This window comes from Melanotaenia boesemani, chromosome 7, assembly GCF_017639745.1.
Source record: "Melanotaenia boesemani isolate fMelBoe1 chromosome 7, fMelBoe1.pri, whole genome shotgun sequence".
NCBI lineage: Eukaryota > Metazoa > Chordata > Actinopteri > Atheriniformes > Melanotaeniidae > Melanotaenia > Melanotaenia boesemani.
Genome location: NC_055688.1, coordinates 4,672,786 through 4,698,531, shown reverse-complemented (window position 1 = coordinate 4,698,531; position 25,746 = coordinate 4,672,786). Strand labels below are relative to the sequence as shown.

Here is a 25,746-nt window from a genome sequence, read left to right as displayed (position 1 = left end):
TCTCCTCAGCGTCTCTTTGTGGGTCATGAAGCTGAACTCCAGCTTGAGTCAGCCTTGTCTGGACTTGGGTGGATTCCTCCTGTAGCAGAGCTAAGGAACTCTCAGCTACGTCTAATTTCTTCTTCTCTTTTACGATGGCTGTAGGTTTTGCATCTTCTGGGAAGCCCTGGATGCTTGTTGGTGTTCAGATCAAGCAGATTCTGCAGGCTGTTATTCTGTAGCTGAGATGTGCTGAGATCTGTTGGTTCTTAGCATCCAAGGTTTCATAGATGTGAACTCTGGTCCTCTTAAAGACCGGGCATCTCCTGGTTAAGTTTTCTTCCAGTGGGAAAGCAAACTGAGCCTCAAGTAGATCAACATGGAGGATGTCTGGCTGCCTGTCCTGCTGCTCAAACTGGATCTGGTTTGAACACCAAACAAAACCAGAAACCAGACTGCAGAAATTTATTGTTGGACCATTATTTACTAACCGTTTTGTCCTGGCAAATCAATGAGGATGTTCTTCTTCTTTCTCTTTAGTCAGTGAATGTCGCCCCCTAGTGAGCAGTTGTAACTACGCGGTGTTGTCCGGGTGCTTTGGTACCAAACGAAAGGAAAGTGAGACATTTTTTGGATTCCTAGCCAGCCGAGCTTTGATCGTCAGTCTGAATCAGTTCCTCGCTGGATGTTCTCAGAGCTCAGCGTCGTCCACATCCTCTTTGGTCGTGGGCATCCTCCTCTACATCCCCTCTTTTTGGAATGATTTCATTCATTGTTCACCTGAAGACTAGACAGGAAGTTTTCATTTATACCCCCGACATGGGTTTAACCTGCAGGCTGGAGGCTGCTGGTTTAGAGATCTTCGTTTATCAACCGTTCTTACGTTGAGATTTATGCGAATTAAGTGCATTAGAACATTTCCATTAAAAGTTTGGAATTTACTAACTTGCTCAACAATTTTTATTTTTTTTATTTATTTCTGACAGAGATCTCTCCTCAACCCCATCCCCACATTTTCTCTCTGCAGGTTTTAGTTGAACTCTTTTCATCTCCTGCTCTGTGCTTTAAATCTATCTTTTGGATAAATATGAACTGAACACGAATGAGTGAAAAAAACAGAGATGTTGGTTTCAAACTGCAAAAATTCCTTCGTTTCATCTCCATCAGTCCAAGGAAGCACATCAGTTTCCAGGTGATTTATAAACAGGTGTGTTGTTACCATATATGGTCAATGATGGTGTAAATGACTGACTAATGACTGAGGAATATTCAGGAACATGAAGGATTTAACTCTCCTCCACATGTGATAAAAGGTATTTTTGTGCATGATAAATTTTAGGGCAGTTGCTGCTGATGGTTGATAAGTGAAGGACTGGAACGACAGCAGGATGGTTAGGAAGGTTTCTGGTTGTGTTTTTCTGTTTGTAACCAGCATTAAACCTCCACACACACCCAGCAGCGGTGACATGAGTGTGTGCAGCTGACTGAGTGATGGGGAGGAATTGATGCTCCACGGTGTGGACTCTGAGCTTAGTGGAGCGCAGCTGAGAGATGAACCAACCAAAGACCCCAGATTGCTGAGAGGATGAGTGTGTGGCCCCTGGCCCCTCACACACTCACACACCCAACTGGACGGACTAAAAGGTGTTGACAGAGATGAGAGCCCTGCTGCAGACCGTCCTCTCTTCTTCCTCGTGGTGCTGTTTCTGTCCATCCCAGACTCCCGACATCCACACAGTCTAGAAAAACACCGACACAGGGAATGTAAATGCAGCTGCTCCTCTTTTCGCAGTAATGAGTCTAAATACAGCAGCTGCCTTCCAGTTCCTACTGCTCTGCAGGCAGATCCAGGGTCAGATGAATAAGCGCTCTCTCTGAGCTGGGGTCAGTGTTTTGACAGAGCAGAGAGCCTGACTTCAATCCCGTCACCATCATAGTGTAATTACTGCAGGTTTATCTCTAAGTCCTCCTCAGTCCATCATCACCAGGAGGTTTCTCTTTGTTGACATCGTTATTACTCCGACGCTTTTTATGTTATCTGCCATATTATGACATTACACTCCCATTAACACCAGAACTGGATCCACACTAGCTGGCAGGACACACTGCGTACAATCCGTGCTCTGTGAAACTGAACTCATTTACGTTATCGGCTCTTATTACTTCATTATGCTTCTCAAATGTCTTTTTCTTCAGTTTTCAGTGTGTGATGGCGACAGATGGAGAGAATTTATTTATTTAACCCCTTCCACATCTTCTCAGCCAGCTCACTCTGCCGACATGTTCGCAACATGTAGAGCTGTATGGACATGGAAAACGGTTGTTGAAGTCTTTTTTCTGTCATATTTGTTGCTGTTGAGAATTTCTGGAGCTGTTTAGAGTTATTAACCCTTAAACCTCCAGCTGATCCCCCCAAGGTCTCTCTCTTCCATCACCAGGAGCGGTAGTGTGTAGCTTTGTGGGTAGATGTGATGGATAGCTACCCTTTAGGTGATCTACGGACGTTTTCCAGGCATTTCTATCCCGTCCAGGAGGTTTACAATCCAGCCACTAAATATAGTTTTATTCAGAGACTCTATCTGGTAAATCCACAATGATCCATGATAACAGCATTATTTATTACATTTCATCATAAAAACAAACTACCACTACTATGTTGCTAAGAGACCTCTATTTAGACCTGGACATGATGATGAAGCCACTTCCTGTCAGACTTTCCACCAATCAGAGAGCTTAGATTGACGGTAACGTCCAATCAGGAGCAGCCAAAGATCAACCAGTGAGCAGAAAGTTCTATGTGTGTGTGAAAAGAAGAAAAATAATGCTCCTCTATGGCTGGAATAAAGCCAAGAAGACGTTTCTGATGCACGGTGGCGCCACAAAGCAGCTGAGCTGGAGTTGGTTTAGTGAGGATAGCAGGTAAATAGTAGCAGGAATAACTGGAAATGAGGAAAAAGTGGAAACATGGAAATAGTTTCTGTTGTGTGTTTGTTTCAATAACAATATTTTTCCCTGGAAGCCAAGACTTGAGAGAACGATGAGATGAGAAAAGGTTTGGTCACTGTTGATCTGTGTTATTTCTACAAAGTTCTGTTAGTAATAAATTCTGCTTTCTTCTTCTGGTCGACCTTTATGCTGCTATATCTATTCATACATTCATTTTACATCATTTTAGCCTCATGATCTGACAGCTGCTACAGACTGGTTTATACTGGGATTAAAAGCTTCAGCTGCTACAAACTGGTTTATACTGTGATTAAAAGCTTCAGCTGCTACAGACTGGTTTATACTGGGATTAAAAGCTTCAGCTGCTACAGACTGGTTTATACTGGGATTAAAAGCTTCAGCTGCTACAGACTGGTTTATACTGGGATTAAAAGCTTCAGCTGCTACAAACTGGTTTATACTGTGATTAAAAGCTTCAGCTGCTACAGACTGGTTTATACTGGGATTAAAAGCTTCAGCTGCTACAGACTGGTTTATACTGGGATTAAAAGCTTCAGCTGCTACAGACTGGTTTATACTGGGATTAAAAGCTTCAGCTGCTACAGACTGGTTTATAATGTGATTAAAAGCTTCAGCTGCTACAGACTGGTTTATACTGGGATTAAAAGCTCCAGCTGCTACAGACTGGTTTATACTGGGATTAAAAGCTCCAGCTGCTACAGACTGGTTTATACTGGGATTAAAAGCTTCAGCTGCTACAGACTGGTTTATACTGGGATTAAAAGCTTCAGCTGCTACAGACTGGTTTATACTGGGATTAAAAGCTTCAGCTGCTACAGACTGGTTTATACTGGGATTAAAAGCTTCAGCTGCTACAGACTGGTTTATACTGGGATTAAAAGCTCCAGCTGCTACAGACTGGTTTATACTGGGATTAAAAGCTCCAGCTGCCACAGACTGGTTTATACTGGGATTAAAAGCTCCAGCTGCCACAGACTGGTTTATACTGGGATTAAAAGCTCCAGCTGCTACAGACTGGTTTATACTGGGATTAAAAGCTTCTGGTGTTACAGACTGGTTTATACTGGGATTAAAAGCTCCAGCTACTACAGACTGGTTTATAATGTGATTAAAAGCTTCAGCTGCTACAAACTGGTTTATACTGGGATTAAAAGCTCCAGGTGCTACAGACTGGTTTATACTGGGATTAAAAGCTCCAGCTGCTACAGACTGGTTTATACTGGGATTAAAAGCTCCAGCTGCTACAGACTGTTTTATACAGGGATTAAAAGCTCCAGCTGCTACAGACTGGTTTATACTGGGATTAAAAGCTTCAGCTGCTACAGACTGGTTTATACTGGGATTAAAAGCTTCAGCTGCTACAGACTGGTTTATACTGGGATTAAAAGCTCCAGCTGCTACAGACTGGTTTATACTGGGATTAAAAGCTCCAGCTGCCACAGACTGGTTTATACTGGGATTAAAAGCTCCAGCTGCCACAGACTGGTTTATACTGGGATTAAAAGCTCCAGCTGCTACAGACTGGTTTATACTGGGATTAAAAGCTTCTGGTGTTACAGACTGGTTTATACTGGGATTAAAAGCTTCAGCTGCTACAAACTGGTTTATACTGGGATTAAAAGCTCCAGGTGCTACAGACTGGTTTATACTGGGATTAAAAGCTCCAGCTGCTACAGACTGGTTTATACTGGGATTAAAAGCTCCAGCTGCTACAGACTGGTTTATACAGGGATTAAAAGCTCCAGCTGCTACAGACTGGTTTATACTGGGATTAAAAGCTTCAGCTGCTACAGACTGGTTTATACTGGGATTAAAAGCTCCAGCTGCTACAGACTGGTTTATACTGGGATTAAAAGCTTCAGCTGCTACAGACTGGTTTATACTGGGATTAAAAGCTCCAGCTGCTACAGACTGGTTTATACTGGGATTAAAAGCTTTAGCTGCTACAGACTGGTTTATACTGGGATTAAAAGCTCCAGCTGCTACAGACTGGTTTATAATGTGGTTAAAAGCTTCAGCTGCTACAGACTGGTTTATACTGGGATTAAAAGCTTCAGCTGCTACAGACTGGTTTATACTTGGATTAAAAGCTCCAGCTGCTACAGACTGGTTTATACTGGGATTAAAAGCTCCAGCTGCCACAGACTGGTTTATACTGGGATTAAAAGCTCCAGCTGCCACAGACTGGTTTATACTGGGATTAAAAGCTCCAGCTGCTACAGACTGGTTTATACTGGGATTAAAAGCTTCTGGTGTTACAGACTGGTTTATACTGGGATTAAAAGCTCCAGCTACTACAGACTGGTTTATAATGTGATTAAAAGCTTCAGCTGCTACAAACTGGTTTATACTGGGATTAAAAGCTCCAGGTGCTACAGACTGGTTTATACTGGGATTAAAAGCTCCAGCTGCTACAGACTGGTTTATACTGGGATTAAAAGCTCCAGCTGCTACAGACTGGTTTATACTGGGATTAAAAGCTTCAGCTGCTACAGACTGGTTTATACTGGGATTAAAAGCTTCAGCTGCTACAGACTGGTTTATACTGGGATTAAAAGCTCCAGCTGCTACAGACTGGTTTATACTGGGATTAAAAGCTCCAGCTGCCACAGACTGGTTTATACTGGGATTAAAAGCTCCAGCTGCCACAGACTGGTTTATACTGGGATTAAAAGCTCCAGCTGCTACAGACTGGTTTATACTGGGATTAAAAGCTTCTGGTGTTACAGACTGGTTTATACTGGGATTAAAAGCTCCAGCTACTACAGACTGGTTTATAATGTGATTAAAAGCTTCAGCTGCTACAAACTGGTTTATACTGGGATTAAAAGCTCCAGGTGCTACAGACTGGTTTATACTGGGATTAAAAGCTCCAGCTGCTACAGACTGGTTTATACTGGGATTAAAAGCTCCAGCTGCTACAGACTGGTTTATACAGGGATTAAAAGCTCCAGCTGCTACAGACTGGTTTATACTGGGATTAAAAGCTTCAGCTGCTACAGACTGGTTTATACTGGGATTAAAAGCTCCAGCTGCTACAGACTGGTTTATACTGGGATTAAAAGCTTCAGCTGCTACAGACTGGTTTATACTGGGATTAAAAGCTCCAGCTGCTACAGACTGGTTTATACTGGGATTAAAAGCTTCAGCTGCTACAGACTGGTTTATACTGGGATTAAAAGCTCCAGCTGCTACAGACTGGTTTATAATGTGGTTAAAAGCTTCAGCTGCTACAGACTGGTTTATACTGGGATTAAAAGCTTCAGCTGCTACAGACTGGTTTATACTGGGATTAAAAGCTTCAGCTGCTACAGACTGGTTTATACTGGGATTAAAAGCTCCAGCTGCCACAGACTGGTTTATACTGGGATTAAAAGCTCCAGCTGCCACAGACTGGTTTATACTGGGATTAAAAGCTCCAGCTGCTACAGACTGGTTTATACTGGGATTAAAAGCTTCTGGTATTACAGACTGGTTTATACTGGGATTAAAAGCTCCAGCTACTACAGACTGGTTTATAATGTGATTAAAAGCTTCAGCTGCTACAGACTGGTTTATACTGGGATTAAAAGCTCCAGGTGCTACAGACTGGTTTATACTGGGATTAAAAGCTCCAGGTGCTACAGACTGGTTTATACTGGGATTAAAAGCTCCAGCTGCTACAGACTGGTTTATACTGGGATTAAAAGCTCCAGCTGCTACAGACTGGTTTATACAGGGATTAAAAGCTCCAGCTGCTACAGACTGGTTTATACTGGGATTAAAAGCTTCAGCTGCTACAGACTGGTTTATACTGGGATTAAAAGCTTCAGCTGCTACAGACTGATTTATACTGGGATTAAAAGCTCCAGCTGCTACAGACTGGTTTATACTGGGATTAAAAGCTCCAGCTGCTACAGACTGGTTTATACTGGGATTAAAAGCTCCAGCTGCTACAGACTGGTTTATACTGGGATTAAAAGCTCCAGCTGCTACAGACTGGTTTATAATGTGGCTAAAAGCTTCAGCTGCTACAGACTGGTTTATACTGGGATTAAAAGCTTCAGCTGCTACAGACTGGTTTATACTGGGATTAAAAGCTCCAGCTGTCACAGACTGGTTTATACTGGGATTAAAAGCTCCAGGTGCCACAGACTGGTTTATACTGGGATTAAAAGCTCCAGCTGCTACAGACTGGTTTATACTGGGATTAAAAGCTCCAGCTGTCACAGACTGGTTTATACTGGGATTAAAAGCTCCAGCTGCTACAGACTGGTTTATACTGGGATTAAAAGCTCCAGCTGTCACAGACTGGTTTAAACTGGGATTAAAAGCTTCTGGTGCTACAGACTGGTTTATACTGGGATTAAAAGCTCCAGCTGTCACAGACTGGTTTATACTGGGATTAAAAGCTCCAGCTGCTACAGACTGGTTTATACTGGGATTAAAAGCTCCAGCTGTCACAGACTGGTTTATACTGGGATTAAAAGCTTCAGCTGCTACAGACTGGTTTATACTGGGATTAAAAGCTCCAGCTGTCACAGACTGGTTTATACTGGGATTAAAAGCTCCAGCTGCTACAGACTGGTTTATATTAAAAACACAAAATGATCAAAAACTTGTTTGCAGTGTTTTTTGGGTTAAAGGCTGTTTGAAGCTCAGTTCTGAACCGGTGAAGTTTAACATTTTTATTTTTCATGTTTTTATGTTAACAATGAACAAAACTGAGTCCCATAAACAGGAAGTTCTCTTTCCACTGCAGACTGGCGAGATGCAGAGCTGATGCGAGACATCGAAGCAGCGACCGGAGAGGACCTGGGTTCTGATCGGGTTGGTAAAAAACGCAAAGGGAAGAAGAAGAAATACCCTAACCTGAGTGATCTGAAGCAGAGCAGCAACACGGCCCGCTGCAGGCTGCAGAAAAAAGTCTTCAACAAGTTCGTACCGCTGATTTCTGTAGCTGGAGTTTAATAAATGTCCATTGAAGTTCATGTATGTCCTAACTCCTTCTTCGCCTTCCCTCCAGGAGCGCCATGCGCAGGGTGGCTCACGTGCTGAATAAAGCCGACAAGAGAAAACACGACAAGTTCTCCAACCAGTTCAACTACGCACTGAACTGACTGCAGCCAGCCGCCATCACGCCTCCAACTGGAGCAAAGGGACAGTTCTGGTCTGATTCTCTGACCTCTGATTTAGCTCAGTTAGCAGAGTTAGCAGCTTTAAAAGAGTCGTCCTGAGAGCCAGCAGCCAGGTTTCTGACGCCTGCAGCTGAAAAGTGAAGCTGGTGTTTTCTGAGCTGAATGGGATTTTCAAGGCGGACCTATGAGGTCTGCTTATTAGGCTGAAATGATGTTGACCAGAACAACATCTGGATGAATCTATTCTTCCTCCGCAGACCAAACAGAGGACATTTTTCTGCTGACTTTACTGACAGAATATTAATATTTATAATACTATTTATAATACATGTTTCCTTTGTGTCATCCTGTTTGTTTTTCAATTTTTACTCTTTTGTCGGGATTGAAATTCTGAGCAAATTAAAAGGATTTACACCAGAAAGAAACTGTAAATGTGTATTTCTTCTCTTATGTTGTGAAGTTAGTGTCAGATGGATGCAGACAAGATAAACTGATGAAGCTGTTTAACTGAAGATGAATGTGAGCTTTAACAAAGTGAATCTTGGTACAACTGGAGGTGAACGTTTGGATTTTCAGCTCAGCAAACACTGAATGGTTCTGATATTGTATCGCGTTCGGAGCTGGGCTTTCCACCTTTAGAGAGATCAGAGGAGGGGACCTGGTTTGATGAGCAAACGACAAACACTTTGAATCTTGAGTCTTTTAAAATCTTAACGTTTGTAAAATACCTAGCCAACAAGAATTTCCCACAACGACATAGGACATTGGATCACTTTAACCTCTGAAATTACTGTTTGCATATCATAGGACACATCAGTGAACGTTAACACCAAACGGTAACAAACACCGACAGTAAGAAAAAAAAAAAAAAAAAAACACGGTGTGAAGCTCTGTTGTTTTCCAGCCGGTACACACTTCATTAACCCCTTAAAAGTCTACAAATATCAAATATTACAGAATTTAATGTCACAATTTAACAAAAATGTTTTTATGTACTTGATTTTCTAATGTTTTTACTAAAGTGTGGTTAAAAAAAACATACTCTTTTTTTAACAAAACTTTTTTGAAACCTAAAACGTACTCTTCTGAGCTCTGTTGGTCATTTGCCACCATTTTGTGCAGCCTTTGCTTGAGGCCAAACGAAGTGCGGATTTGTTGCGTGGATTTGGAGGGTCTTTCAAATTCTGTGAAATGGGACAGTGCTTGGCGCACCTCGATGACATATGTAGCTGACGAATCTGCACTTTGAAGTGTGCAGACCCTGAATTGGGACACACCTTCTCATTTCAGTCTTGTTTGACCGCATATGCCATATATTTCATTACCATTTTTAAATTTACCTCAGAGTTATTTGTTGTTTTCTAGCTGGTAGACACCTCATTAACCCCTTAAAATCTGCACTCTGCTGCTTCTTCACCACAGACTTGTGCACAATGAATTCTGGGAGAGGCAGCGAAAGCTGCATTACCAGCATTACCAAGTGCGGGTTTTAAGGGTGGATTTGGAGGCTCCTTCCAAATGGGACAATGCTTGGCACCACTATGACATATGTAGCCAATGAACCTGCACTAGACCATGAACTGGGACACAGCTCATAATGTGATTCCAGTCTTACGCAACAGAGCCTGCTTGTTGCTGTTGCTATGATGACAGAGCCTATGTTGTTGGCTCTCTGTAAAGAATCCGTACACACAAGCTGTTGGAACTGTCGCCATTTGCCAGTTCTTTATTACAAGCTTCCCGATTATGCTGCTTCAAGCTACCAACACTTGAGTCAGCTTTTCAATTTACACAAGTACTTCCTCCTCTGGTGCTTCACATTTCAGAATAAAGGTTCTGCTTTGTGCAGTTAACTCAAACATTACATCTCCCTTGACTAAAAGGAAAAGAAAGTCTGATGTGGTGACCTAAATGTGAAATACAGAATAGAATGTCATCATGCATTTAAAACCCCTCACAGATATTATATTAACTTCATTATTCTAACTTTAGCCATATGGAGGTGGCTCAAGATGTTTGTCTACATGCTGGAACCTGATGGGGTTGCTGTGCCTCTGACTCTCCAGGAGTTGGAACATTGCAGCTGGACTCAGGTTGTTGTGAGGTGGGTGTGGGTGACTTGTCTACAGGAGGTGTGGTTGGTTGCTCCTCAAGGTTGGTTGCTGGTCTTGATGTGGTAGCTGTGTGGAGTTTCTGCAGGGTGGGTGATTGTAGCTGACTGCCAGTGTCTATTTTCCTGCTGAAACCGAACCGATGCTTCAGAGTGCAGCAGTGGCAGAGGCCTGGCAGTTTTGTTGTATTGTTGTCTCTGCTGGAGATACTGGCCCTCATTTGTACAACAGAAATCTGTGCACACGACCATTTCCATGCTAGGTTTAGCATTTATGAATTTGGATGTGAGCATAGGATACGATCAAATCTCACAACAGGTCTGAGATCATGTACACAAGTTTGAGTCAGTGTGGATCAGCGTTGCAGCACAGCAGATCCGTAAATAATTATTAAACGAACTTTAAACCGTCATCTCAGCATAAGCAGCTACATATTCTGTGCTCAGAATTAACCCATTTAGAAAAAAAAAGAATATTTAAATGGAATCCCAAAACAAATAAAATAGCTTACTGATATACTTGGAGGGCATATATACTTAAATGATTTGGGAAAATAACAAATTTGATAAACAGCCTAAGCCTATGACAATTAGAATAGCTCAAATTTAATGAACAGGCCCATAAATCATTAAACACAACAATCTGAAATAATGATAAATGCAAAGAGAGATCTCTGTTTGCTAACAAACTCATACCTATATTCCCTCTGGGAGCATCTCATCGCCCCACTGGAAAACCCCGCCACAGAGCAGGAGCAAGTTCAACAGTGCACACACAGGCACACGGCTTTGGTTTGCTGAAGGGCAAGTGGATGTGTCTTGGACCAGCGGGGGACACTGTTGTACTCTCCAGAGAAAGTGTGCGACATTATTCTGTCCTGTGCAGCCCTGCACACCATGCTCTGGCTAATTGAGCCTTCTGATGCCCTGGTGCAGCCAGAGGAGGATGCCCAGGTAACCGAGCCCAACCAGAGGGGGATCCCCGGGGAACCGAGCTCAACCAGAGGAGGATCCCCGGGAAACCGAGTCCAACCAGAGGATGCCCGGGGAACTGAGCCCAACCAGAGGAGGATCCCCGGGAAACCGAGCCCAACCAGAGGATGCCCGGGAAACCGAGCCCAACCAGAGGAGTATCCCCAGGGGAACTGAGCCCAGCCAGAGGAGGATCCCCGGGGAACCGAGCCCAGCCAGAGGAGTATCCCTGGGGAACCGAGCCCAGCCAGAGGAGGATCCCCGGGAAACCAAGCCCAACCAGAGGAGGATCCCCGGGGGAACCAAGGCCAGCCAGAGGAGCAAAAACTGTTGTTTTTTTTTATTATGTGAAGCACTTTGTGCTGCAATCCTGCATGAAAAGTGCTATATAAATAAAGTTTGATTGATTGATCATTAGCTGTGATGTCATCAAGCCTATCTGTGCTCACTGGCGCTGTGCTGATGACAGTGTGCACTTGGTTCTCCATAATTTCAGCTAGTGAGCTGTCCTCGTCATCCATGGATTTTCTGGATGAGATGTTGGCCACTGGGATTCAGCACACGCTGTAGGCGTAGTAGTGAGAGGACAATGGGTTTTAGGATTATAGTCTCTGGCTTGTGGTCTGATTCCATAATTATGTGTCACCCGTAAAAGTATTTGTGGAACCTCTTACATCCGTACAGATCAGTGTACAACTCTTTCAATTTGGGCGTAGTTTCTCTCTTTGCTGTTGAGCAGTTTTAAAGGTGTTAAATGTAGTGAGCAGTGACAAATCTTTGCTGAGCTCCTGGCAGTTTCTTTTTACATCATCAAGTGTGGGGAAGGAGGTAGTATGGCCTCCTTATTGCTTTGTTCAAAGGATGTGGGTCCAGGCATATGCAAAGCTTGTGTGACTTTGGGTTTTCCCACATTATTAATTCATTGACCCAGTGGGTGGGCTCAGTCACTTTTTGTATTATGTTGTCTTCTTCCATGTTACCCGTTTCTTCAGACAGTCTCTAAGTGCAAATAGGACCCACCTGGGTGTTGCATTGGGGTCTATCCTGACGGTGCATTCCCCTTGGAATTTACCAATTCCTTTGAAGTCGTCTGAGTACTCATTCAATATGTCAGTGGAGGGTGGCACACTCTTTGTTTGGGGCTGTGACTGTATACACCAGAGCTTTGGATGTTTTGTAGCCTAGGATGGGTGGGCCATTGCAGTCCAGACCGTAGAACTGCTCTGCCGTTGAACTGTCTGTACGTACTTTCCAGGCTGCAGTAACCTTTCACTTTAGTGGGTTCCCCCATAGCCATATAGCCTGTGTTTGTCCTTCAGCAGTACTGTTACACATGAGCTTGTTGAAATCTCTTGCAGGTATGACACTCGTTTGCACTCCGCTATCTAGCTTGAATGTCAGCTTTATACCGCTTGGTCCTAAATCTGTGTCTGCAAATGCACCGTCTTCCTCGTCCTGGCCTACTGCTGTGACAATGTTCACAACCAGCTCTGTCAGAGTGGCTAATTTGTTCGACAGTGTGAACCTCCTTGTGCCCTGGTTTGTGTACTGCAGGGATCACCAAATCTGGACCTCTTGAGCCAGTGTCCTACATGTTTTCAATATGTCCATACTGCAGTACACCTGACTCGAATAATGGGTCATTAAGAGGCTGGTGCAGACCTTGACAACAAGCTGTTGGAGAACTATTTAATTTGAACCAGGTGTGTTGTAGCAGGGATGCAGTGAAAACCTGCAGGACACTGGCTCAAGAGTTTGGAGTTGGTGATCCCTGGTGTACAGTACAGGGCTTTGATCTACATGCTTTATCAAAATGGCTGAATTATCTGTACTTCAAACGTTTCCGCTGTCTGTGTGCTGTCTTCCACAGGCACTACAAGTTGAACTGGATGCTCTGTGGCAGGGGCGTTTCCTGGACATGGGAACATTAGGGGCTGAGCCCACTCCCTCGTAAAGAAATCTCAGTGAACCAACACAATAAAAAATGCTTTTTATTTAAGCTTTCTTGAGCATTGTGTCACCTTGTTTAAAGCCAAATACTGTAATGTGTGCTTCAATATGTATTCATTTTCAATCTTAAACGTGACAAAGTAAACAAGATCTCTAAAATCAGTATTAAACTTTTACTTTTCCAGACATCTGCTGTTTATCTCCACAACCTGCTCTTTACTGCACATCTTCTGCAACAAAAGGATGAACATGAACTGTTTTCAGTCACTTGCAATTTTCAGAATAAAGATGATGCTTTAGTATTTACTGTGCCTCTCTATCATCTCATCTGTCTCTTCCTTCTTTCCCTACAGGCTTCATCACTCGTTTTCCTTCCATCATTTCCTTCTTTCCTTCTTTCACTTGCTATTTTCCATCTTTACCATTACTACTTTTTCAGTAGTATAGCCTAGTTTAAACTAGTGGTATACTCGGATTTTTCCTCCCAGTCTGGAACAACCCTGTCCTGGAGCAACACACACACACACACTCACATCAGCGGGTAAACCAGCGAAATAGGTAGACTTCACCACTGAATTTAATGCAAATGTGAAAAACAGAAAAGGACAAGGCTAACGGTTTAGTACAGCTAGCTTTACCTTCGAAGTATCAAGTACTGTCATGAATGATCTGCCTAATGTTCATTTAATTTTAAGACATACAGGGTTTAAATTATTTGTGGTTTACCTGTTTCATGTGTTGGCCCAGAGTCTTGCTGCCCATTGGCAGCGACCCCAACTGAAATGTTTCTCTCTTTAAATAAAAAACCGTCTGATGTCCATTTTTGACCGCTAATAATAACGCTCGAAATAACACTAGAGCTCAGATTAGGGATAAAACGCTGGGCTGTTAGCCAACAAGGAGGATTCCCCGCTTCCATAAAATTCCTCTGTGATTGTCATATTGTACCTGGGATGAAAAAACATTCGGGGCTTGATGTGAAATGTTCAGGGCTAGAGCCGGGAATGCCCAGGCCAGGCGACGCCTCTGCTCTGTGGACTTCATTTGGTCCGCTAGCATGCTTAACAAAGTCTGGTTTGATATTCTTGCTGTGTATGGTATTTATTTTGTGACTGTCTTTGGTCATAGCCTTTAGCTGGACTTGTGCTATATCATGGGAACGGGCTATATCAACTCCAGCGTCACTTCCAGCCCTTGGCTAAGCAATTTTTCTCTTGTTGAGTTGGTGCCAAATACAATAAGGTCCCTAATTATCTCATCGCCATTGTCATAGCTGCACTCTCTGACAAGCAGTTTGAGCTCCGTGACAAAATGCTCAAATGACTCACCGCTAGCTTGAATCTTCTCATGGAAATTTTGCCTTGCAAATATGGGGTTTGCCTTCAGGGTGAGGTATGCCGAGAACCTGTCATGGTAAGTTTTTAGCGCTTCTGCTTTGTCTTCTGTTAAATTCTGCTAAAGTCTCAGCCTTTATCTCCAATCCATAGTAGAAGGAAGCTGCATTTCTGGTCTTCTCCTCTCTGAGTGGGCCCATATGCATGAAGTTGATGTGTTGCTTAAAACAGCGCCATACATCTGTTAAGTTGGGTGACTCCCAGTCCATCTGCAGATTTGGGACTTCAAAAGCCTCAATTTCGTTCTTCCTTTTCTTTCTAGGTCGGAGGTTTGTAGTTGAACTATTCTCTGACCCCATGTAATGACTGGTTCTCTTTAAAGAATCCATACATACGAGCTGTTGGGAACTGTCACCAGTTCTTTAATACATGCTTCCTGACAATGCTGGACTTGGGGCTACCAACACTTACACCAGCCCTCCAACATGCACAAGCACGTCCTCTTCTGGTGCTTCTTATTTCAGAATAAAGGTTTTGCTTGCTGTGGTTAACTCAAACATTACGTATATTTTAATATATCATATGTGTGTGTACAGGAGAAACTGTAGGCTTGAGAGAAGTTTGAGAAATTTTTCACAACTGATTAAAAGTGGGTGATATCACAACAGAGTGGGGGGGCTTGAAGAGAGATTTCTAAATTGTCATAAAAACCTAAACTGCAATTTTGTCAAAACCGTAAATGATAACAAAATGTTATTTCCCGCAGTAGAAATTTAATCTTTCATTACCCGTTTAAACTTTGAATGAAGTTTCTATGTGAAAATATGCCAGTGTTATGGAGCTCCAAACTGGGCTGGGTTTTTACTCAAACCCTGTTCATTTCAATGGGAGACATTTTACTTTTTTTGGTAAAAAGTGTAAGCAAAGTCAGAACACATTTCCCCTGCTCAAGACGCATTGTCTGATATAACTTTTGTAGGTGTTGAGTCAAATCTAAGGTAGACGTCAATGAAACATGGCGGAATATTGCAAAATTAAAGCAAACAAATAGTAACGTGTTCCTCAGCGTTTACAGCACTGCAGCCATAACTACAGTTTTACCTGACAAACACTGACACTAACTTTATGTCTGTCTGGTGGACCGCTAACATTAACTTAGGTAACAATAAGCCTTGTTTTTAGAGTACAGGACCTTTGTTGCCATGAGTGCAATTTTATTTATGCGCTTAGTTATGTAACGTATATAAACATTTAACTTCTCAGTTTAGATCCTAGTCGATGAGGAACTCCTGGTCTGAGGTCAACAATAATCCTTTTCTTTTATATTTATTTCTTGTTATTCTTGTCAATCTCCTTCTGGTTTTGTTCTTATTTTATTGCGGCGTTCCAAGGGACTAAACAAGCAAGCTGGCTGTCTTATTTCGATCATAAGAATAAACTTAACAATGGTGCTTGACGTCTTCTGGTGATGTCCAGAGTGGACTCTTGATTGATGGCAGGCTGGATCAGCTGGAGGGATGCTTCGCTGTGATTGGTTGTTGCAGACAGGTTGACGAGCCACAAAAACAGCTTTGTTCCAAATTTTTAAATTAGCAGAAATTTTAAATTGTATTTCTTGCAGGTGTGTTCAGAAACCTTTTAGGTGGCTCTGATGGGAGGACTTGAAGGCCCTGCTTCTGACACAGTGGATAATCAAACCCTCGCCCCTTTACCAGGATCCCAAGAGCCAAAAGAAGTTGACGGGCTCATTTTTCTTTGTTTAATTCTCATTATTTTAATCAAAGGACATGTTGTGCTGAGGAATCAGTACATCCAAAGTTTATGGAGACTGTTAAGAAATTAAATAAATAGAAATTAAAACAACCACAGCTGGAGTTACACAGAACTGACCACAGATCAAGCCATTCCTGAGGTCAGAAAGAAACATTCAGTATCTGTACAGACCTTAAAAAACAAAGAAAAGGGAAAAATAAAATCAACTATTAATCTATTAGTGAGGTTAAAACAGCATTCAGGATCAGGAGCTACGACATGTCATGTTCAGGGTCAACGTAATCCTGGGAAATTAAAGCCTTCAGATGTGAGTAAAAAGAGGAGGAGGTGAGTGCCTGCAGGCTGCAGTCCATCTCAGTGTTCAACGTCCTCCTGGATCTACAGGTGAGTGCTGTAGAAGGCAGGAGCAGCGTAACTCTGTGTCCCCAGCATGAATGGGGACAGGACGTGGCTGGCCGTGAGGAAGGGCAGCTGGACCAGGCTCCCCGCGGGGGGGTGATGGTGGCCCGTGTAGCTGGCGTGCATGGCCAGATGCCCGCTGACCGGCGGCGATGGGCTGAGGGGGCTAAGGCCCCCCAGGCCCCCTCCGGCTCCTGCTCCACCAGCACCTCCTGCTCCTCCTGCTCCGGTCGGGGCCGAGGTGTCGGCTCCGGGGTTCTGCTTCTTCCACTTGGTCCGGCGGTTCTGGAACCAGATCTTGACCTGGGTCTCAGTGAGGGACAGGGACAGGGCCAGGTTGAGGCGCTCGCACACAGACAGGTAACGCGTGGACTTGAACTTGTTCTCCAGCGCCACCAGCTGCTCGTAGGTGAAGGCAGTCCGGGCCCTACGGGGCTTGCCTGACTTGGAGTCTGAGCCTGAGCGTTTCCTCTTGGGCTTGGCCCCCTGACCTCCGTTGGTCTGGCTGCTGGTGATCTGACCTGGGGGGCCTCCGCTGGGGCTCTTTGTGTCTCTGCTGGGGTCCGAGTGGCTGTGCTGGCCCAGTTCTCTGTCCCCGTTAGCAGGAAGAGCAGAGCTGCTCTCCTCACTGCTGTAAGGCCCGTCTGGGGCATCTGAGTCCGGAGTGGCAGATCTGTGGTACTCATCCTCATCTGGACCTCTGTAGACAAACCCGTCCTCTGAAGAACACAGAGAAGACAAACATTAGCCTGAATGAACATGAAAAATCAAACGATCAAAGCCAGCATAGAAGAGAATAGATGGATCCAGATCATCAGGTTCTGTTCAACCACATGATGAATGTGGAGAAACAGAGATCTGACCCAAACTGAGCCAGACGTGGCCGTAGAAGACCGTATGGACATGTCCCTATGTCCAACAATGCCTGGGCTGTCGTGCTCATTTTCTGTCCCACAATCAGCTGAGTTTTCCTGCTCGCTATCTGCAGCATCACTGCTATAAGTCCAGCCTGATAACCCATTCCTACTGTTCTGATTGGCTGTTCCTCTGCTGAAAGAGTTCCACCTAGCTAGTTCCAGGTAGCAGAGCTAACGCTGGTCGTCAGAACTTCAGGAGCAAAGAAAAGAAAGGAGCATATCAGGAGGAATTTTAGAGTCGGTCAGTGTAAACGTTTCATTTTCTCAGCTTCTGTTGATTCATTAACGGTAATAATAAGAGTCACTGAGCTAAAATCAAGTTTTCTTATCATGAATCCACTGAGTTAATTTATGAAAAGCTACCATGTTATTCAGGGACTCTGTGGGAAACTTTTCTGTCCCTAATGTCTGAATCAAACCTAGATCCTTGGGCCCAGCTGTCCCAGGAACTGGACTTTACTCAGCATCCCAGGTTTTACAGGACACAGGTCACATTTCATTAAATGCAATAATCATATATGAGCTTGATGTTAAAGCAGATGAGATGTGATGAGATGTGTTCGATCCCAACAAGCAGCAACTCGCTGGTCTGCCGTCCTGGACACTGGACGTCTCTAACAATGGCTAAGATGTTAGATCACGTCGCCTTGCGGCTTCTCGTCCACACAGCAGCTGTCTGATCAGAACCAGGTTCTTCTGCACACCAGGAGTTCTTCCGTTCTGCATCCAGTCTACAGCAGTTACAGAGGTGGTGAAACTGCACTTCCAGGCCACTGTACTGAATGGGGTCATGTTTACGGCTGAGGCTCCTCAGAGACCACGTCCTCCACATGCCTGCACTTTAGGTAGCACTGTGTAACTTTTTGAGCCTAAAACTCTGTGTTTCTGAGTTGGTTTAAAGGCTCAGGGACATTTGTTCTGCCGGGTCTGGGAGCCATCGCTGTCCTGCAGCTGAGAAACTGCTTCATGTTCCAGCCTGGACCCTCAAACAGCTCCGCTTTACGTCACAGAGAAACACACTGAGGAGATTTTAATTTCTTCTTATTGCTGTTTTCAGACACATAAAGAGTTAGAAAAACAAACAGAAAACTCTAGTTTTTAGAGAAATTATTATTAATGTTCTTTTTATTTCTATTATTAGTAAAAAGAGCTAAATAACAGCTAATACAGACATGCTCCCAGGGCCCGTGTTCTACCATGTAGAGATAGATAGATAGATAGATAGATAGATAGATAGATAGATAGATAGATAGATAGATAGATAGATAGATAGATAGATAGATAGATAGATAGATAAAAACATATAAATTATTAAATTTTAATAAAAACGAATAAAAATTCATAGATCTCATTAAAAAGAAAAACCGTGATGGGAGGTTCATTTAGTCTGATTGAAACTGATCAGAAATCAGAATAATTATTGAAATTTAACTGGTCTGTGGATGATTGATGGAAAAACTCAGAGACAGGAAACATTTTTCTGATCTTCCCGCTTCAGCCTGAAGATCAGAGATTTGTTTAGTTTCTAATAAAAAGATGAACTGTAATTTATTTCTGGGTCATTTCTTTCAGCTGCTGATGAAAACCATGTTCTCTGTTTGGCTGCGTTCGAAAAACTCTGTTCAACTTTTTTCCTCTTCACTTTCATTTTCTCAACTTCTCAGCTAATAAAATTTGGTTTAAATGTGCTGAGATTTCTTTTTCTTTTTTTACACAGAACTGTAGCTTTGAAAAAAAATATCCTCCATAAATCCAGCTCATAATAATAATTATATATTCATCTTCATGTTTGAGTAAAAAAAAAGATAAATGATTTTTAATCAGTGTTGACTTCATTTTTGATGATTTAAATTAGACAAGAAATATCACGTTTTCATTTTGGAAAATAACCAACAGTTTCCCTTCTGAAAATACGAAATTAAAACCTAAATTATGTGTTTAAACATTTCTGTAAAACAAATTCATTCAGTGATTTTTGTTCTAAACAAACAGACTGAAGCTCATCTGATTTATTTATTCAGGAGTTTTTGGATTTTACAGCTTTTATTTTTTAAATAAAAAACTACTTTTTTATAAACTGAACATTTTATCAGAGGAGAGAAATTAAAGCAGAGAATAGAAAAGGAAAAATATGAAGCAAACACACACACACACACAAACACACACACACACCATAGCCTTTTACATGATAATTTTTTTTTGTTTGTTTTTTTTTTTGCTTCCGAAACAAATCGATTGATTATTTGGCTTAGTTTTCATTTTATTTAAATGTAATCAAACTAACTAAACTAAACGAATAAGTTCAATTTAAATAAACAATAAAAACAAGCAAGTCGGACCATAGTTACATTTCCTGCTCTGGTAACTGACCGTAAACACAGCACACAGGGTCTACGTGGTTTGGGAATTCTCAGGAAAAAAAAAAAAAAAAAAAAAAAAAAAAAAATTTTCCCAGAACAAAGAAAACTACAAACATTCATTTGAAGCGGCTTTAAAATGAAAACTAACAGTTCGGGACAAAACTTTCAGACCAAGTCTGACGAAGAAATATTTCCATAAATCCTAAAAAATATAAATAAACGAAAAGTCAAAAGGAAAAAACTATTACACCAAGAGACCGACAGATTAAAAATAAATGGAAAAATAAAAACATTAAAAGAGTAAAAACAGCGGAGATTCGGTTCAGCTTTTATACAGTCTCATTTCTTACAAAGAGAAAGAAGAAAATAAAAATCTTGCAGAAGAATTCACTCACTGTTCTGGTACTCCTCCGCTCCATAGCAGCCTTTACTGGGCTCCGTCCCTCCTCTCCGGTTCTCCGCTTCAAACCCGCTCAGCTCGCGCTCACCGCGGTGGCCCGCGTGCCGCCGGCTGCTCGTGAACTTGTTCGGATCCAGGATGTCCAGGACGGAGAAGGAGGTGGTCCGATGGCCGTTGGGGCCCTGAAGAAAGATAACGGAGGTTATTTTCCCTTCCTTCCTTCCTTTCTTTTTTTTTTCTTTCTGTTTATTTTATAAATGTTAGCAAATATAACAATAATAATAATAATAATAATAATAATAATAATAATAATAATAATAAAATAATACTAATACTAATAGTAATAATAATAATAATAATCATAAATAAACTATTTTCTTTTATAAAACAAACTTCCAGAACAGAAACCAGCAGGACTTCTTGTCGGTTGTGTTTAAACCACCAGAAGAAAAAACCAGTACAGGTCCGTCCCAGTTGATGGGACTGACTGGAACTGGGACCGGGTTCCAGTCTGGGTCTGACTGGAACTGAAACAGTGTTGTTATTATGATTAAAAAACTAAAGGGACAAATAAATGAGAATGTGTGATGATGATGATGATGATTTATGCGGAACTCTACCGGGTCTCAGTGTGGTGGACTCTGGAAAGACTCCTCGTGAACCTTCTCCTGATCAGGATCATTCATCTATTAATGAGGCCAGTCTGGAGGATGTCCACGCGAATAATCCCACATTAATAATCCTACTTCATTCTCTCTTTAAATAATCTAATGGAGTGCGCGCGGGGATGGACCAGGGGTCATTAACATGTGATAGGAACATTCATAATATGCCGCAAACTTTAATAATCCTTCATTTAAAATCACCGACTTGGAGCCGGTTTAATCTGAGAATAAATATAAGACTAAATAAATAGAAATAATGATAATATTTTTTTTTCTAAATAACAGGGCTTCTGTATATAATATGTTTATCAACAATTTTAAAATAAAAATTAAATCGAATAAATTGAAGGTAAATATTCAGATATGAATATGACAGGCCAAAAGAATAAATAAATAAATAAACAAACAAATAAAAAGATTATTTAGAACATAAAAATGTGAAGTTTCTTTTTTCTGTGACAGAATAAAAACTGTTCCTATCTGAGGTTTTTTACAGAAATTTTCTGAGGCCTGAAGACCGAGTGAAAGAACAGGCCCTGCTCTATCGAGACAAATATAAAAACATCTAAAAGCCAAACAAACCAGGTCACACTTCCTCTGCGTTCAACAGAATTTCTCTTTCAATCATTTTCCTGAAATGTTCCAGTTTTATATGTAAAGATTATTATTATTATTTTATTATCGGTCCCGTTCTGCATCTGATTTGTTTACAACCTGAGACCCGCACATGTTCCCGCCACAGCTGCGCACTTTCCGCACATCCCCGGTCTATCCCGCTCTGGTTCCTGTACCTGTTGTGGTGGGACTAACACCGGGTTGGTCGGCGGATGGTCCGCGTGGTTCTCCACGGCCTGAGCGTCTCTTCCTCCGGGCACCCCGCCGGAGAAGAGCCGCTTCTCGCCTGCTCCTCCCTCCAGCACGTCTCCGTTTTCGGGACTCACCAGAATGTGAACCCCGTCCCCGGTGTTTGGTGCTCTGTCCCGGCTAACAACTGGCTGGATCACGTCCGCCACGGGCCCCGCTACGGTTCTGTCCCGGTTTATCACGGCCTGGACTCCGTCCGATCCGGGCCCTGATACCGCTCTGTCCCGGTTCATCACTTTACTCCTTCCTTCCCATTAAAAAAAAAAAAAAAAAAAAAAAGAAAAAAAATCCGGCTTAAAATTTGGAAGAAGACCAAATAAACGAGACCAAGCCGATTCTGGAAAGACTAAATGTGGGTAATGAGTCCCGTTAACATCCGGTCTGAGCTGTTTTCAGTTACTCAAAGTTCTCCATGAGCGGCCGCGGAGCTCGGACAGATTGACCCGGTCTGCTCGGTTCTGGTTCCGGTCGGAGGTTAAACTTCTCTCGGCCTTTTCCTTCCCGGCTTCATCCTCCGCGGCAGCGACACAACTTCTCCACAAGTCTGCTGTTCCTCAGACTGGCGGCGCGTCGTTATCCCGGGATGGCACGCGCACATGAGCAGCTCTCGGCGTCCCAACCTCTAACCTGGCGGAACCGGGACGCGCGCTCTGGAAGCCTGACAGGAGCTGAAGGAGGGACGGACCCTGATCTGTCTCTCTAATAATAGTTCAAACCAGCTGGCGCCCCCCTCTTTCTCTCGCGCGCTCTCTCTCTCTCATTCAGCCTTCTTTGGCTTTTAGCCGGTCCCTCGAGGACCCCCTCTCTCTTTCTCTCTCTCCCACACACAGTTCTCTGTGCGCGTGCTCCTTATTTATGCATCCCTATTCAGCTCAACCGCTTGTAATTGGCAACAAATTAATCCCACTTGCACTAATAGGCTATTATCTCGCTGGTGCGCGTGGGGCGCGCGGGCCGGGACAATTCTCGGCCCGAGCGCGAGGCAAACAGAAAGCGGGAGGCGCTCCACACCGATATGCTCATGTGGAAGTAAAATCAGCTTCTGGACGTTTACGTGTTTGTGCGTCAGGCTCCAGGTGAGACGGAGAATTCAGGTGTGAGCACGTGGGATGGTCATCCTCAGCCAATCACAGCCCGGGCTGGTAATGTAGCTGAAGTTAGCTTCCGATTCCATTTATGAATGATTTCCCTGTTTTTTTTCTTTCCAGACGTCTGTCATATTTGACCAGGTCTTGATTAAAAACTACAAGACTAGACTCTTCTAATCTGGACTGAAATATTTTACACAGCACGTAGATTAATTTAAACAGAGTTCTGATTTGTGGAATATTTATTATATTTGTAAAAATGCAAACAATAACATTTAGCAGTTTTTAATATCCTTTAACAGTTTGATTAATATTAGTTTAGAGGTCTTTAAGTGGCGGTCATTTTTCTCCTTTTGGGTGATAGCAGTGGGAAAGGCAGAGTGGCTCAAATCAGTTACGTTTTTTCAACAAAAGCCCATAAAACGACAAAATTCCGCGTTAAAAAAAACCCAATAGAATAAAAGTACCATAAATCAGAAACTGTTTAATGAATCTACTTGCTGTGCAGAATATTTCAGTCCAGATTTGAACATCCTAAGTCTATACATTTTTTTTTTTAATCAGGACCTGGTCTAATGTGGTTCTAGATCCCCTGGAATCTTCTTTGTGCGTCTCACCAATCAGAGGCTAGCTTCACCGCGATTTGTAATGTTGTTTGAAGTTAAAGTTGTGTGTTGCTGACACGAGACGCGTCGCCTTTCTCCGGCCTCTCGTGCGCATCCACATGCACGCGAAGCCTTATCTTTAATGCAGATTCCAGGGCAGGGCCTCTCCTCAAAACTCAATTACGGCCTGAATAAAGACGGTAATGTCCCCCCTGCAGTGAAATATTGATTCCTAATCCCTGGCAGTCATTACTATGCCAGAAAATAATAGAGCACAGAATTGGATTTTGATTTAACACACGACGTGTTTATTCTAATGCTAGAGACTTAATATTCCGGTGGCTCTCATTTCAACCACGAAGGGGGGGGGGGGGGTCTCTGAGCTTGACTTTTTATATTGTTGTGGAAGACATTAAAAAAAGAAAGAAAAAATAGGTGATGGGGCATCTTCCCTGTCCTCCTCCCCTGCCTTCATAAACAAGGTCAGCTCCATGTAATTGCTTTGCTCAATGATCCTGAGGAGGAAGGAATTAAAAGTTGAGCCAAATAATGGCTGAAACAATGAGACGTGATTAGCCAATGAGATCGCGCAGCCTACTTCCTGCTTTTAGTCCAGTCTTTATAGCTTTCTTTTTATAATCTCAGTATATTAACTATATTAAATATCATTCACCTGTGGAAATATTAGCATTTAAAGTGGAAGAAAACGGACTTTAAACACGTTACCACAGGAATAACAGCCTGTTTTTTTTAACCATTTAACCCATAAAACTCCAAGCCATTTTTTTGCTATCTTTTTTCTTTAATATAAAACTATAGAACCTCAGACCTTTTAGTTCAGCCTGCAGACACGATGTTTCCAGGACAACCTCAGCTGTCAGATTATGAGGCTAAAATGACGTAAAATTAATGTATCAACAGATATACACTACCGTTCAAAAGTTTGGGGTCCCTTCCCTATTGAATTCCATGGCAAAGTGACCCCAAACTTTTGAACGGTAGTGTAGGACCAACATCACCAATATGAATCCAGTGAGATGTGGAGCCGCACTTATTGGAAAACTGTATAAAAACTGCATCAAAAATATGTTAAACTCTCAATGACAATGATGAAAAGAATTTAAAAATTGGATTAACATTAATTCTACTTAGTTATAAATAAATAATTCCTCTCCACATTTTTAGAAAAAAAAGTCCTATAAATATAAATAAAGTAAATTAATAATGTCTCCTCAATATTCATCTTCATGTTCTTGGTGTCTAGGGACATCCAGAGACATCCATGGACATCTTTGAACATAAAAACGTATCTATCCCCAGAAAAATGGTGTGTATGTGACTAAATGAAAGTAAAACAGAGAAATGTGTGTTTTTCTCTGTCCGACAGAGGAAAACACCATGGCAACACGCCTTCAGCATCTTAATCATTTCTAAATGAACAAATAATCAATAAATATGCTAAATAAAATATACATTTAGTCTTGTTTGGTCAACATCAAGGTCTAAACTTTAGGCAGTAGCTGTTTATGTCATTAATTCAGGGCTGATTCAGTTTGAGGGTTAAAGATGGAAAAAACATGAAATGACACGATGCAGGTTCAGTGATAACAACAGTAATAGATGTGTGAGCGTGAGCACACACAATTAACTCAAAGTGAGAATCCTCTAAATCTGCTCACCTACAAGTCCTGAATTTATTAAAGAGTTTGGAAGATGATGGACCAGTAGTCTAGTGGTTAGAGAGACAGACCGGTCTGAGTCCACAGACAGGTTGAGAAGGCCCTTCACCCCGAAACTGCTCCCCGGGCATCGAAACATGGCAGCCCCACCATGAATCTTGAAATGGGTCAAATGCAGTGGCTACTTTCCCAGACAAAAGCCTTCCTTCCTTCCTTCCTTCCTTCTTTCCTTCCTTCCTTCCATCCCACTTATTCCATTGCACGGTTGTGGGAAAGCTGGAGTCTATCCCAGCAGCCACTAGAGAGGTAGGTACACCTGAACAGGTAACTAGTCCAGCACAACAAACCATCACTCCCACTCACAGGGAGAATTTAGTGACCATTTAACTGGAGATTAATACGGAAATATTATTATTATTGCTTTATCTTCATTATAAGGACGCATGACGACAAGCAGAGCTGGCCTAAAGCAGAAGCGAGTAACATGGCCTCTAGGAGCCCCCACACCACCAGGGGCCCCCCAAGTGCATTAGAAATGCCAATATAACTTGAGTTAAAATAATAATA

At 42.4% G+C, this 25,746-nt stretch overlaps 2 protein-coding genes across 5 annotated transcripts in view; one reads left to right on the top strand and one right to left on the bottom strand.

Moving 5' to 3' along the window:
• uvssa (UV-stimulated scaffold protein A) overlaps window positions 1-19,530 on the top strand; it is a 60,829-nt gene extending 41,299 nt beyond the window's left edge. For 3 of the 4 annotated variants that reach the window (XM_041990295.1, XM_041990296.1, XM_041990294.1), the window contains exons 14-15: window positions 7,688-7,862; window positions 7,952-8,479. In XM_041990295.1, coding sequence (XP_041846229.1) covers window positions 7,688-7,862; window positions 7,952-8,045 — 269 coding nt within the window. In that variant the 3' untranslated portion in view covers window positions 8,046-8,479. Of the gene's footprint in view, window positions 1-7,687; window positions 7,863-7,951; window positions 8,480-19,517 lie in introns of those variants that run through there. The other variant, XR_006011029.1, reaches the window with a different exon arrangement.
• nkx1.2lb (NK1 transcription factor related 2-like,b) lies at window positions 16,235-22,089 on the bottom strand. Its single transcript, XM_041990297.1, has 3 exons — window positions 21,735-22,089; window positions 20,274-20,460; window positions 16,235-17,320 (listed from the first exon to the last, which is right to left on the bottom strand). The coding sequence occupies exons 1-3, from the start codon at window positions 22,038-22,040 to the stop codon at window positions 16,581-16,583; spliced, it is 1,233 nt and encodes a 410-aa protein (XP_041846231.1). The 5' UTR covers window positions 22,041-22,089; the 3' UTR covers window positions 16,235-16,580.
• Between the last annotated feature and the right edge of the window lie 3,657 nt (window positions 22,090-25,746).

Coding starts and splice junctions, on each gene's coding strand:
- nkx1.2lb (XM_041990297.1), bottom strand. CDS start 22,040: ATGAACCGGGACAGAGCGGTATCAGGGCCCGGATCGGACGGAGTCCAG. Junction 20,461..21,734: donor TGTTAGTCCCACCACAACAG/GTACAGGAACCA, acceptor ATCTTTCTTCAG/GGCCCCAACGGCCATCGGAC. Junction 17,321..20,273: donor AGCGGAGGAGTACCAGAACA/GTGAGTGAATTC, acceptor TGTGTTCTTCAG/AGGACGGGTTTGTCTACAGA.